The sequence below is a fragment of the Phocoena sinus genome, chromosome 8 (genome assembly GCF_008692025.1).
Source record: "Phocoena sinus isolate mPhoSin1 chromosome 8, mPhoSin1.pri, whole genome shotgun sequence".
NCBI lineage: Eukaryota > Metazoa > Chordata > Mammalia > Artiodactyla > Phocoenidae > Phocoena > Phocoena sinus.
The window spans coordinates 11,328,857-11,341,531 of record NC_045770.1 but is presented as its reverse complement, the minus strand read 5'-3'; the positions used below and the strand labels follow the sequence as shown (position 1 = coordinate 11,341,531).

At 47.0% G+C, this 12,675-nt stretch overlaps 1 protein-coding gene across 3 annotated transcripts in view; it reads left to right on the top strand.

Moving 5' to 3' along the window:
- The window catches only part of SORL1 (sortilin related receptor 1), a 167,210-nt gene that overhangs the window by 91,431 nt on the left and 63,104 nt on the right, over window positions 1–12,675 (top strand). For all 3 annotated transcript variants that reach the window (XM_032638925.1, XM_032638924.1, XM_032638923.1), the window contains 7 exons: window positions 42–170; window positions 1,012–1,097; window positions 4,379–4,551; window positions 5,629–5,760; window positions 7,809–7,900; window positions 9,133–9,379; window positions 10,589–10,727. In XM_032638925.1, coding sequence (XP_032494816.1) covers window positions 42–170; window positions 1,012–1,097; window positions 4,379–4,551; window positions 5,629–5,760; window positions 7,809–7,900; window positions 9,133–9,379; window positions 10,589–10,727 — 998 coding nt within the window. The remainder of the gene's footprint in view (window positions 1–41; window positions 171–1,011; window positions 1,098–4,378; window positions 4,552–5,628; window positions 5,761–7,808; window positions 7,901–9,132; window positions 9,380–10,588; window positions 10,728–12,675) is intronic.

The following is a 12,675-nucleotide window of genomic DNA, read 5'->3' as shown; positions in this document are numbered from 1 at the left end:
TGTCAACCAGCGGTCTTACCGATCCCCAATTGCCTTTTCAGTGACTTTGGCTTCAAGATGAGTGAAGATTTGTTATTAGAGGTTTGTGTTCCGGATCCTGAGTTTTCTGGGAAGTCGCACTCCCCTCCCGTGCCTTGTCCTGTGGGTTCTGCTTACAGGAGAACCAGAGGGTACGTCTCACAGAGGTTGCCATGTCTGGGACACGGCGGGTCTGCACTTGGTATGGAGAGCACAGAGGACCGACCACCTGGGTTCCTTTCATACTCTAAATGCCAGAATTCCAAGGTAGCAGGTTTCAGGTAGCTTGGGGAATATTTAAAACTGTGATGTTTGCAAACTCGTCTCCCCACCCTAGCCCCCCGTGGAAAAAAATGCAAGTCTGTAAGCGTCTCTGCAACTCCAGTTGTTTCTTAAGTCATAAACTTCAGCCAGTGCACGTCTTCAGAGCATTGTGTTGAAGAGATACAGTTGACTCTTGAACAATACACATTTGAAATGCATGTAAGGTCCACTTACATGTGGAGTTTCTTCAGTAAATATAATACCTGTATTTTCATTGTACTTTTAAGTTCAGGTGGGGGAAAGTTTGTGTTCGATGAGAGATCACAGTATGTAGAATCAAAAGAACTAGGGTTCTAATCCTGATTCTACTCAGACTATTCGAGTTCCTGCCTTTGGGCGAGTCATTTATGAATTCCTTTGATTTTGAGGTGGAGGTAGCAGTACTACGTGGATTTTTACCTGTAGTGGTGGGGGGTTGGTCAGTGCCCCTAACCCTGGAGCTGTTCAAGGGTCAACGGTATGTGTGAAACTCTCGCCTGGGACAGTGCTCCAAATTGTCTGTGCTGCCTCATTTATTTACAGGCAGAAGCAATTCAGAATGATTCAATTCCTTCTTCTTGCTGTATAGGAAAATGCATAGATAAGCTGTATTGTCCATGGATGGGTAAATGTTCCTTTATGACTATTCTTTGATGTTTCTGACCTCTTACTCTTGGGTGGGGGTGACAGCTATCGGAAGATTTCTGGGGACACCTGCAGTGGAGGAGATGTTGAAGTACGCCTGGAAGGAGAGCTGGTGCCGTGTCCTTTGGCAGGTGAGACGTGGTTTCTTCCCTTTGTCTTGTCGAGACATTGTTGAAGCATTCCCGTGATCTCACCTGGCTCTTCAGACTTCCTGGAGAGAAAGGATGGGTATCTCAGAGCTCCCGTTTCCCCCTAAGCATGGTATCCAAACAACATTTCTTTATAACCTTATGTTTTTATAGGAACGGAAGACATTTTCGGAGGGAAATCCCTTTTGTTCATTGAAAAATACTTACTTGGCATCTGTTGTATTCTAGGCGTGGGGGGCTGAGGGCACCCTTAGGCCTTCTGTGTGTTCCTTGATCTGTTTGTTTGTCATAGAAAGAGACTCATGGCTTTCTGGGAAATAGCTAAGTGATCTATCTTAATTTTTATAACAATAATTATGACTAATATTTTTATGGAATTTTACACATTTTAATGTACTTTTCCATGCGTTATCAGTTTAGTCCTTAGAACTACCCAGTGAAGCAGATATTATTAGCTCCATTTTTTTTTTTAATATGAGGAAGTGTGTTCAGAGGAGAGAGTTAAACAATTTATTTGAGGTCACACATCTGGTAAGTGACAGAGCTAGAATTCAGACTCCAAGCCTCATGCTCTTGTTCGGCCATCACTCAAGTGGCATGTGAGCGCCATTCCCGTTCTTTGAGGTGATCACGTGCCTGCTTATCGGGGGAGACTTTTACAGCAAGCGCACATGCTATAAAGGTATAATGTGCTCCAAACATTTCAAGTTGATTTGGTGGTGATAGCAGATGTTGAGGTATTCGTAATATAGACGTGAAATTATGATACCTTAACAAAGAGCTAATCTCTTAGCATCTTTCCTTTCTTTGCTCCGTTTCTAGTCTTTTTCATGTAGGGCTTCTCTTCCCTCTGAGCCCTCCCTCCTGCTCATGCCTCTCGGGGAAGGTGCGTGACTGGAGCTGGCTCCATTGGTGGTGGTGGCGTCTGATGGAACAGCCATCAGCGCCAAAGGAAGCGTGAGCGAACAGCCTCGTCCTCCGCGGGCAGGGAAGAGCAGCCCTCTGCTTCGCTCACTGCTCGCCAGTTTGCCCTGGTGTTTTTCGTGCTAAGCTCATTAGTCCCTTAATTTAATCTTCCATCATTACTGAGTAATTAACATCCCTCACTGTGGAGACTTCAAAAGAACATGGCTTCCGCAGATTCCCACAAATGAGCAGATAATATTCAAACAGTCCCCTCACGAGAGCTGTTATTGATGAGGGCTTGGGTTTGAGTGATCGCTCTTAAGGGGCTGGAGTAGGTACTTTGGTAATAAATATTTCTGAAGGTAATTCAGCGAGGGACAAAACAGTTTGTTTAAAACTGTCTAAACTGGTAGGAAAGCTATTTTCTCTTCTGATAGGAGAAGATAGAATAGGGAATGAAGTGGAAAAATCTCATTTGTAGTGTAGGCCACCTCCTAAATGTTTTTTTTTTTTTTTTTTTTTGTAAAGCATGGAATAGAAGGCAGGGATGTACCAAGAAAGGAAAAGATGGTTTTATAGGACTAATGTGGAACCATAATATGTTTGCAAAGATGAGGTAATCTGGTCGTCTGGAAGGATTTTTAAAAGTGAAGTAATTTTTCTTCCTTTGAGATTAGGATAATAACGCACATCTCTAGGCTGGGCTCATGTATGGCTGGGATTTACCAAGAATTCTATTTCTTTTCTAAGTTAAGGATTGCACACAAAATGCTGTCTGTTCCTCTACACCCAATCCTAAGGCAGGTGTTTCAGGACTCAGACTCTACTCAAAAGGCACTAGTTGGTTAGAAGGAAAAAAAAAAAAAACCCAAAGCAACAGAATGAGGTTTCTGGATGGTAGAGAGATGTGGGTGAAGGGCTTGCTGCTGTGAATGTGTCTCCGCATCTCCACGCGGCAGCTGCCATGAGAATCCTTGATTCCAGTGTCATTTACAAGCTCGGCACTTTTCATCTTGGCTATTCCCTCCCCTGGGAATTACAGTGGGAAGGTTTTCTTGCAAACCAAAGGGAGGGTTTGTTGTCATGTGGTGGTGGCTTAGATACTTTTGAAGTGAAGTAATACTGAAGGAAAAGAAGGCAAATTTACCTTTGGTAAAAAATAGTAGGTAGACTTACATTTTGGGGGTGCATTATCTATACTGAAGCCTTTATAAAGCAGAGGTGGCTAGGACATGTTAACTCGTTGAATGAATGGGATGAGAGAGAGAGCAAACAACCACAGTCACCGTGCAGGCATGCAGCAGAGGGATCCAGATTTGCAACTTGGTCCCAGATGTAACATATTGTCACAACGGATGCCTCAGGTATGGATGCAGGTGTGTTGCTCATCTCCATTCCCTTGGAAGAATCTGGATGTTTTCCAGGCTGTTCCCTAAGTGGAAGGGATAGAGCACCAGCTCTTCACGTTCCTAGTTGTCTGACGTTAAGTCAGTCTCGTAAGCACCCTGGGCTTCTATTTCTATGTCTTGAGAAATGGCACCATCGGTGTTACACCATTGGGTGTTAAAACATAGACTCTGGATCCAGACCATCCGAGTTCAAATCTTGGTTCTGCCACTTACTAGTTGTGTGACCTTGAGTGGGTCACTTAACCTCTTTGCTGTCAGTTTTCTCATTTGTAAAATCAAGTTAATAGTAGTTCTTCCTTTATACAGTTGTTACTGGGATCAGACAATGCCTGGTACATAGTGTGTACGTTGTGTAAGTATTTAAGTAGAAATAGAATCTTTGTGATGATTATGTTGTAAAACGTTTTGTAGGTGGCCAAGGATGTATTTTTGCTTTGAAAATATAGTAGGGTGATATAATTGCTCTGTGTCATTGTGAACAATATTGAATGGGTGAGTAAATAGATTAGGAAACTTAGCTGTAAGTCTTCAGCGACTTGGGGTCTTTAGTCAGCAAGATTACGATGCCACGTGATGCAGTCCTGTGACAAGGAGGAACGTGCTGATTGGTGTAATTATTTTGTCAAGTGTGACCAAAACTTTTGGGCCGAGCTCTGAAGAATAGCTATTGGAGCATGACTACTGGAGGGAATCTAGATTTTTTAAAAATGTAGCAAGTAGACACTCTGCAGAGGAAACAGAGATTCACGGGAGTTTAAGAAACTTGCCCAAGGCAGAAATGTGATTCCTTTACCCACCTTCTAAGTCTGGATTCCTACGTTCTCACTTGACCCACGCCACGTGCAGTGGCTCTGAGGTTTATGGGTGAGAAAAAAGAGGGTCAGACGTGCGAGGACCCGTTCAGCATCCCCAGGTCCAGCCCCCTGTCGTCTTTGTGTGTCTGTGCAGAGGAGAACGAGTTCATCCTGTACGCCATGCGCAAGTCCATCCACCGCTACGACTTGACCTCCGGAGCCACCGAGCAGTTGCCTCTCACCGGGCTGCGGGCAGCGGTGGCCCTGGACTTCGACTATGACCGCAACTGCTTGTATTGGTCCGACCTGGCCTTGGACATCATCCAGGTGCGTGCACTCTGGGTCTGCTCATGGGGGCTGTGCCTCGTGACTGCCCAGTCCTGGTAAGCTTCTTGCAGAGTGGCCCAAGGAGATGGGTATTGGAGGTTTTTAAGTTGTAACTCCTCTCAGGGCCAACGGATGACACTTTTCTGTTTTAGTATGTTCTTTCCCTACCTACCTCTGTCCTTGTAGGAAGGACAGAGGGAGCCCCCAATCTGTGGTATTGCTTATAAGTGAGGTCTCCCTTTACCTGCTGGAAATATTTTAGGATTCGGTATGTAGCACTATTAGTCCCTCCCTATCGTATGCACTGCCTCGTTAGCATCCTTCTTTCCAAGCCGTGATATAGTAACACTTGATCTCCATAGTTCACGTAATTATCCATTTCAGCTATTCTGAGCACGGTCAAGAACCAGGAAGTAAGCTGTGAAGGTCGCCATGCAGGCCAGATAGATGGCCATACACTCAGACCCATGCATTTTAAAGGAGAGCTATTTGATATTTATTCGTTGCTTATTTAATCCTTTTAGAGAAGCAATTCTAGCAAGTTTTATCTGGACTTCCAACCCAACAGAAATTTTACAGGGCCCGGATATCTGAAGGGTTTGGTGGGGGGGTGGCAGTGACTACTGCCCGTTACTGTCCCAGCGATAGCACCTGATGGCTAGGAGCCTCCCGAGGGAGGAAAGGCTTTTTATAAAAAGCAGACACAGGATTTAAAAAATAACAGCCGTCTGCTTTCGTTTATTTTAAAAGCAGACAGACTTACGCATTTTGGTCATCTCCACCTCGTTACTGTGATACAACACAGCTCAGTGACCGGTGTTCATGATGATAATGCAAGGTGATGTAAAAGATTCAGTTCTGTTTAGTTATTCTGCTTCAAACAGGAAGCCATAATCCATTTTAGAAATGCTTTTATCAAAAACCAGCTTCATGCATCTGGAACACTTGCGAATATAAAACATCTCCGCCCTCACCCTTCAAGCCAATTGAATAAGTGGGTTCCCATCGAAGGGGCTGATTTGGCTGGAGGTCATTTGAACATTTCACACCGTTTCTTCTTTCTTTCTTTCTCATCAGCGCCTCTGTTTGAACGGGAGTGCAGGGCAAGAGGTGATCGTCAGTTCTGGCCTGGAGACAGTGGAAGCCTTGGCTTTTGAACCCCTCAGCCAGTTACTTTACTGGGTGGATTCTGGCTTCAAAAAGATTGAGGTATGTCCTTAATTATGCAAGTAGGGGAGCCCCTGGGCTGTGAGCCAGATTTGACACAGAAGCAGGAGCCAGTGTGTCTAATTCCTCTGGAGATTCCCTGAGAAATGCAGAGAATGGAGGTCCCGTGTACGAACAGGGTGCCTGAATCTGTTAAACAGAGATTTCATTAAGATACCTGAATACTTACTTTTGGGCTAGCAGAAGCATAGAGTAGTAACAGCAATGATGATAATGATACCGTAGCGTTCTTACAATGCCATAACAGCCACGCTCGAGTATTATGCTGTCAATTAGCATAATGAAGATAATATCGTGATTATTATCATAATATCATTGTTATTAATGATGAGGAGCCCTGTTGGAACCACTTTGCAGGAATTATTTGATTCACTTCTCACAGCCACCCTGTAAGGTAGGTGCTCTCGTATCCTCACTTCACCTGTCTGCACCTGAGCTCCGCAGGGCACTGGGAGGGTAAGAAGTCGTGGTCTCCTAGGCATGTGCTCAACCCCTGCGTGTTCCTGCTGAGGCAGTGGGGCGCTGCCTCCGCACCTCTTTATACTGATTTCACTGGGGAGACATGACTCGTGGTTTACTGGAAGGCACAGTAGAAGCAGAGAGACCCAGAGAGTTGGGGGAAGTTACATGACAAAAGCCACAAACTCGAGAGACAGACCTGGGTTCGGTCTTTTTTTTTTGCGGTACGCGGGCCTCTCACTGTTGTGGCCTCTCCCGTTGCGGAGCACAGGCTCCGGACGCGCAGGCTCAGCGGCCATGGCTCACGGGCCCAGCCGCTCCGCGGCACGTGGGATCTTTCCGGACCGGGGCAGGAACCCGTGTCCCCTGCTTCGGCAGGCGGACTCTCAACCGCTGCGCCACCAGGGAAGCCCTGGGTTCAGTCTTTATTCTAGTAGCTAAGTGACTCGGGCAAGTTTCTTATCCCCTCTAAGCTTCAGTTTCTTCATCTGTAAGGTGAGGATTCCTTTATCCACTCAGTCATTTGACAAGTGCTGTTTTCGGGCACACTTCGTGCCAGGTATGGTTTTAGGTCATGATGATACAGCAGGAGGCAGGACACACAGGTCCCTGTGCTGAGAGAGATTAGGTTTTAGTGGAGCAAAATAATGAAGAAATAAGTCCATCCGTCCTATTGCTGCCACGTGCGGCAAAGAACATCAAATGGGGGCAATGTGACTGTGTGACTGGGGAGAGGAAGTGTCTTGGAAGGGACACCTGAGCTGAGCCCTGATCGAGGAGGGGATCATTGGAGTGTTCCCCTCACAGGGTGGTTGAGAGAACGGAATGGAAAGATGCACATCGCCGGGCACACACTGAGCGGTGCGTCGGTGGTCTTCTTATTACTCTTCCGCTCCTTTTTTTAATTGAGTGTGGTCAGCGCTCCGCTAGAAGGGTGCAGGTAAAGCTTCAGTGTCCACACGCGTCCACAGTGTACAGCTCAAATACGGTGTGTGAAATGGTTTAAGAGTGGCTGCCCCTTGATCAAGGCGGCTCAGAAGGGTCAGCAGAGCAGGTGGGCCTGGGGGTGGATCTGGTGGGAGCAGACGGGAGCAGGTATGTCAGGCTTGGGGAACCATGAGAAGATCAGCCTCCCTGAAGTTGTAGGAGCCTGTGTGGAGGAGAGAATGTGGAGAGAGCAGTCTGTGGAGGCTCTTAAACGGCAAGGCGGTGACGTTGAGAATTTGTTTTGTGGGCAAAGCAGAGCCATTGGTGGCTTTGGAGCTTGGAGCAGCGGAGGTGGGTGGAGTTAGTAAATACACAGTGAGCACTTACTTCGTGCAGGTCATCAAGCCCCCAGGACTGGGGGCACGGGTGGCGCTGGCTCCGCTGTCAGACTGTGTGAGAATTGTCACCTGAGCCAGAGGAGGGAAGAACTCATTCTGGCTGGGGGTCAGAGCAGGTTTACAGATCAGTCTGTAGGGGAATCAGGCGGCCATAAAGGGACCCATCTGTAGGAGGGAGCCAAGTAGGCAACTTAGCAATGTTTAAGGAGCTCAGACCCGTCTTGGCCTTTTCCCCTTCTTTGTCAGGTGGGGAATCCAGATGGCGACTTCCGACTCACGGTTGTCAATTCCTCTGTGCTTGACCGGCCCAGGGCTCTGGTCCTCGTGCCCCAAGACGGGTAAGTGTGGTCCCAAAGGAAATCTGTGTGTGTCCAATGCTGTAACGGACAGATTCTCATGGAACGGCAAACTGCTGGACAGAAACTTGTTTCTAATGATTGTGGTTGAAATAATCTATGACCTGCAAGTCTTGGAACCATGACTTAGTCATCCTGGGCAGCTAGCTCCATCCCCTTTCCATTAGCAAGCATCAGAATCTCTGTAGGCACCCAGATGTCTCACAGCTGTGGGGTGTTTCTCTAACAAAAGGTAGTATTAAAAGTCTCTCTGGACATAGTCAGGCCCACATAGTTGGATATTGTAAGGAGTCTTTATCTTGAGTTTAACGTGTGATACACACATTTAACCTCTTGCTTCTTTTCTCTGCCCCCCAGCTTGTGTTTTCTTACCAGCAATTTGTATGCACTTGGGAAACGCAGAGGTGCTTTTTATTAATTTATTATTAACTTAAGGAAACAGAGCTAAAAGGGAAATTCTGGATGAGGCTTTGTAGCATTTATGATTGAGAATTAGATCGATTTTTAAAAGAAAATTCTGAAAATAAGATATGCATTTGATTAAAAATATTAAAAGAGTAGAAGTTTATGAAACGAAAAATATTTGTTTCCTCCATTCTCTTAACTCTTCACCCTCACATTTCCTAGGGGTAATCATTGTTAACAGTTTCTTGGTTAAGAGTTATCATTCAGAGTTTATTTTTACCCGTGTACACGTGTATGCCCTTTAAACACAGACACATAGACACACACAGACACACACACACGCGTATCAGAAAGGATTATAGGATATTTACTATTCTTCATGTTTTAAAAATATTTAATATGGTTTGAAGATTGTTTTATGTGAGCACATGTAGATCTTTAGACATCATAATATTCTTTTGTGTGTACCATAATGTATCACTTTATAGATTAACATTTTTGTGTGTATACGTGTATATACACCTAAATATATAGGTGTATACACACCTATATATATTTTTTTGGCTAGTATGAACAATGCTGTGGTGAACATCTTTGTACATTGTCTTTGCATAACTTGATTATACCATAGATAAATTCCAATAAAAGAATTTGTGGGTCAAGTAATTAAGTGGCTTTACCTATTAGAATTAGAGATTATAATAACAGTGCTGAACTAACTGGCTGAATGCTTGTCTCTTCGGAGCAGTTTTTGAGCTCCCATTTCCCCAGTTCTGATGGGATGTGTGTTCTTCCCCGGTTTGCGCCAGGGTGATGTTCTGGACCGACTGGGGGGACCTGAGGCCTGGCATTTACCGGAGCAACATGGATGGTTCGGCTGCCTATCGTCTTGTGTCGGAGGACGTGAAGTGGCCCAATGGCATCACCGTGGACGAGCGGTGGATCTACTGGACGGATGCCTACCTGGACTGCATCGAGCGGATCACTTTCAGCGGCCAGCAGCGCTCCGTCATCCTGGACAACCTCCCACACCCCTACGCCATTGCTGTCTTTAAGGTGGGGCCTCACCTGTTCCAGCATTGGGCAACCTGTCAGTGTAGGTGAGGAGCAGACTGAGGTGTAGAGCCTGCTGTCTCTGGGTTTTTGCAGAGATGCTTATCTAACTTAGAAAATCAGCTCATTTCTGAATTGGAGGCAGTTTCTTTCTGCCCATAGGGAGGGATGCCAGACAGAGCTGCCAGGGATCCAGGATGCTCACTGTTCATCTTTCAAAAGTTTGAGGTTGCATCCCATGAAAATTCCTGGCTTGCCTTTCAGTATCGGTAGCCTCATTTTGGCTCTGTGTCTTTTTTTTTTGGTGATACGCGGGCCTCTCACTGTTGTGGCCTCTCCCGTTGTGGAGCACAGGCTCCGGACATGCAGGCTCAGCAGCCATGGCTCACGGGCCCAGCCGCTCCGCGGCATGTGGGATCTTCCCAGACGGGGGCACGAACCCGTGTGCCCTGCATCGGCAGGCGGACTCTCAACCACTGTGCCACCAGGGAAGCCCTCTGTGTCTTTTTTTAAAATTTTTTATTTTTTGGCTGCATTGGGTCTTCGTTGCTGCACGCGGGCTTTCTCTAGTTGCAGTGAGCAGGGGCTACTCGTCATTGCAGTGCGTGGGCTTCTCATTGCGGTGACGTCTCTTGTTGCAGAACATGGGCTGTAGGTGCGCGGGCTTCAGTAGTTGCAGCACGTGGGCTCAGTAGTTGCAGCATGTGGGCTTAGTTGCTACACAGCATGTGGGATCTTCCTGGACCAGGGATCGAACCCGTGTCCCCTGCATTGGCAGGCAGATTCTTAACCACTGCGTCCCCAGGGAAGCCCCTGGCTCTGTGTCTTGGTCTCTTGTGAGGTTTGCTCTCTTCATTCCCTGATGTCTTGAGATGAGCCCTGTCCCACCTCTGCCTCCTGGGGGTGGCCTGTCACTTGTGCTTCGACTCTAGAACCCAAAATGGTTGTTCAGATTTTCTACGGAAGGGTTCAACTTGTGGTCAGACTTATCGGATGCTTATCGGATAGTTTCTTTGGGGTCGTTCCTTCAGTGTGGATAGTTGGTGAGGTTTGGATAAAATCACTGACTTGCATTTAAGTCAGATCTTGATCAGGCTGATCATTCAGCCAGTGAATGTTAGGTGTCCACTGCACGCTGGACCTCTTGGTCTGAATGAGGGTCCGGGAAAAAAGACAGAAGAGCTGACTCACTAACAGAGGTTTTCTTCTTAGAATGACATCTACTGGGACGACTGGTCACAGCTCAGCATATTCCGAGCTTCCAAATACAGCGGGTCTGAGATGGCGATTCTGGCGAACCGGCTCACGGGGCCCATGGACCTGAAGATTTTCTACCGGGGGAAAACAACCGGTAAGGCAGCATCTCCTCCTTAATCTCTGTCGAGTTGATCTCTTGAAAGGGGCTGGGTGTGGGCAGTCTCTGATCAAGCAGGATGTGGCAGCCTGTCATGACAACATGTGCATTATTTAATTTCTTCCTATGACATCTTAATTTCTTTTCTAATGATACACAAACAGCTGGAAGACAGCATGTTTTTGCCTGCCTGGAACGCTGGTGCTTGGTGGGTAAATTACACCCTCCTCCTGCCTTTGGCCCCTGACTGATGGGTGGTGTGGCTTCTGTTGCAGCTGGAGAGGCCCAGTGTGCACTTAATCCCCGCTTGGCACCCTGACAGGGAGTGATGCTGTGCTGGGTGCATAGCTTCCGACAGGAGTCCCGTCTTCTCTGGTTGCTCAGATGACCAGTTGCTCATTGAGCCCTACTTCCCTCGCAATGTGAGATCTAGTTATATGATGACTTAATTCGCTTGTCCCCACTGTGAAACTCTAAACCCCATGAAGAAGGAGATCCTGTCTTTGTTCTTGCTCAGTAATCTTACCAATGACCAGCACTCAGTAGCTGCTCAATTCATACTTGTTAAAAGAAGAAGGGATGGGGGGTGGGGAGTGTTGCTGGTGGGTGCAGAGAACGGGTGTATGAAAGACTGTAGGCTGAGGCTTCAAGGACTTCTGCAAGGCTCTGCCTGGCTGGTCCTGGGGTCCGAGACTATTCAGTAGGATACCTTCTTCCTTACCGCATGGCCCTTGCCCCTTGTTTATCTCCCGACCATACTGTTGATTCTAGAGGAGGGGGATCTGGGTACTCCCCAGAAGAATAGTCCCTTTAAGAAGAGCCCTCTTTATCTCAGCAGGATTAAGTAGCATCCTGGGTCTGCTGACTCTCCTTTATTGACAGACTGCTAGGTTTCCTGTTTTGAACTAGAACGTTGATAATTGTCTTGTGGTTTTTGGCTGGCCCTGTGCTAAGAGAAAATTGACAAGGGGAAATAATACGGTTATAGATATCATTGCTATCCTTTGGGGACTAATGAAGAGAGCATGAAAACACGCTTGGAAAACTGTAAAGTGTCCTAGAAATGGAAGTCTGCATTATTGTTACGTCTTCACAGCTCACCCGTGAGGTGGGCAGGGCTGGTATTATGGTCCATGGTTTCTAGATTAGGGAACAAAATCTCAGATGTGAATTAGCTTTCCCGAAGACCCCTCCCTTGTTTAGGAGCTGGGCTTTTGTTCCAGTTCTGCCACAAGACAAAGAAGTCACATTCTTTCTTAGAGGAGGTGCCTGTTTTGAAATAAGGCAGAGAGACAAAAAGCAAAAAAAGCACGCGCACACACACACACACACACTCTCTCAAAGACAAAACAGAGAAAAAGATTAAAAAAAAAAGAATGAAACAAGGAGAGAGAAAGGAATCATGCTTTCCAGCTCCAGGGGCTGAAATCTCAGGGCCTCTGACGGAGGACACCCAGCTCTAATGATCCGCCCCGCTGGCAAGCCGAGGGAATTCTCAGCATTTCTTCAAGTTACCTCCCCGTCCAGAAAAGCAGGTCTGCATTTTGACATGTGCTTGTCAGCATGTGTTGGCTGAGCACACAGCCTCAGCTCCTGCAACCCTGTGTTCCGATGGACCTGTAAACCCCGGTTCCCACCCCGAGTCTCGGCCGGTCACTTTATCCCAGCTGCCATGCGGTCACCGCTGTGACCCCGGAGCTACTCTGGCTAGTTTAAAGGAAGGTGACTCTTTGAGACGTAAAGGGGGAATCATGGCCTGTCTCCCGCTTCCCGGGGACCTCCTGCCCGCAGACACAGGGCCAGCGAAGCCAGTATGTCACGTCTCAGGCCGGTTTGGGTTACATCAAAGCATTTGCAGTGGCACCTGGCTGCCAGCACTGCCGGTGTGCAGTGGGCGCCTCTTGGCCTTGAACTTGTTTGCTCAGTCCTGTCTGCTTTGTCGGAC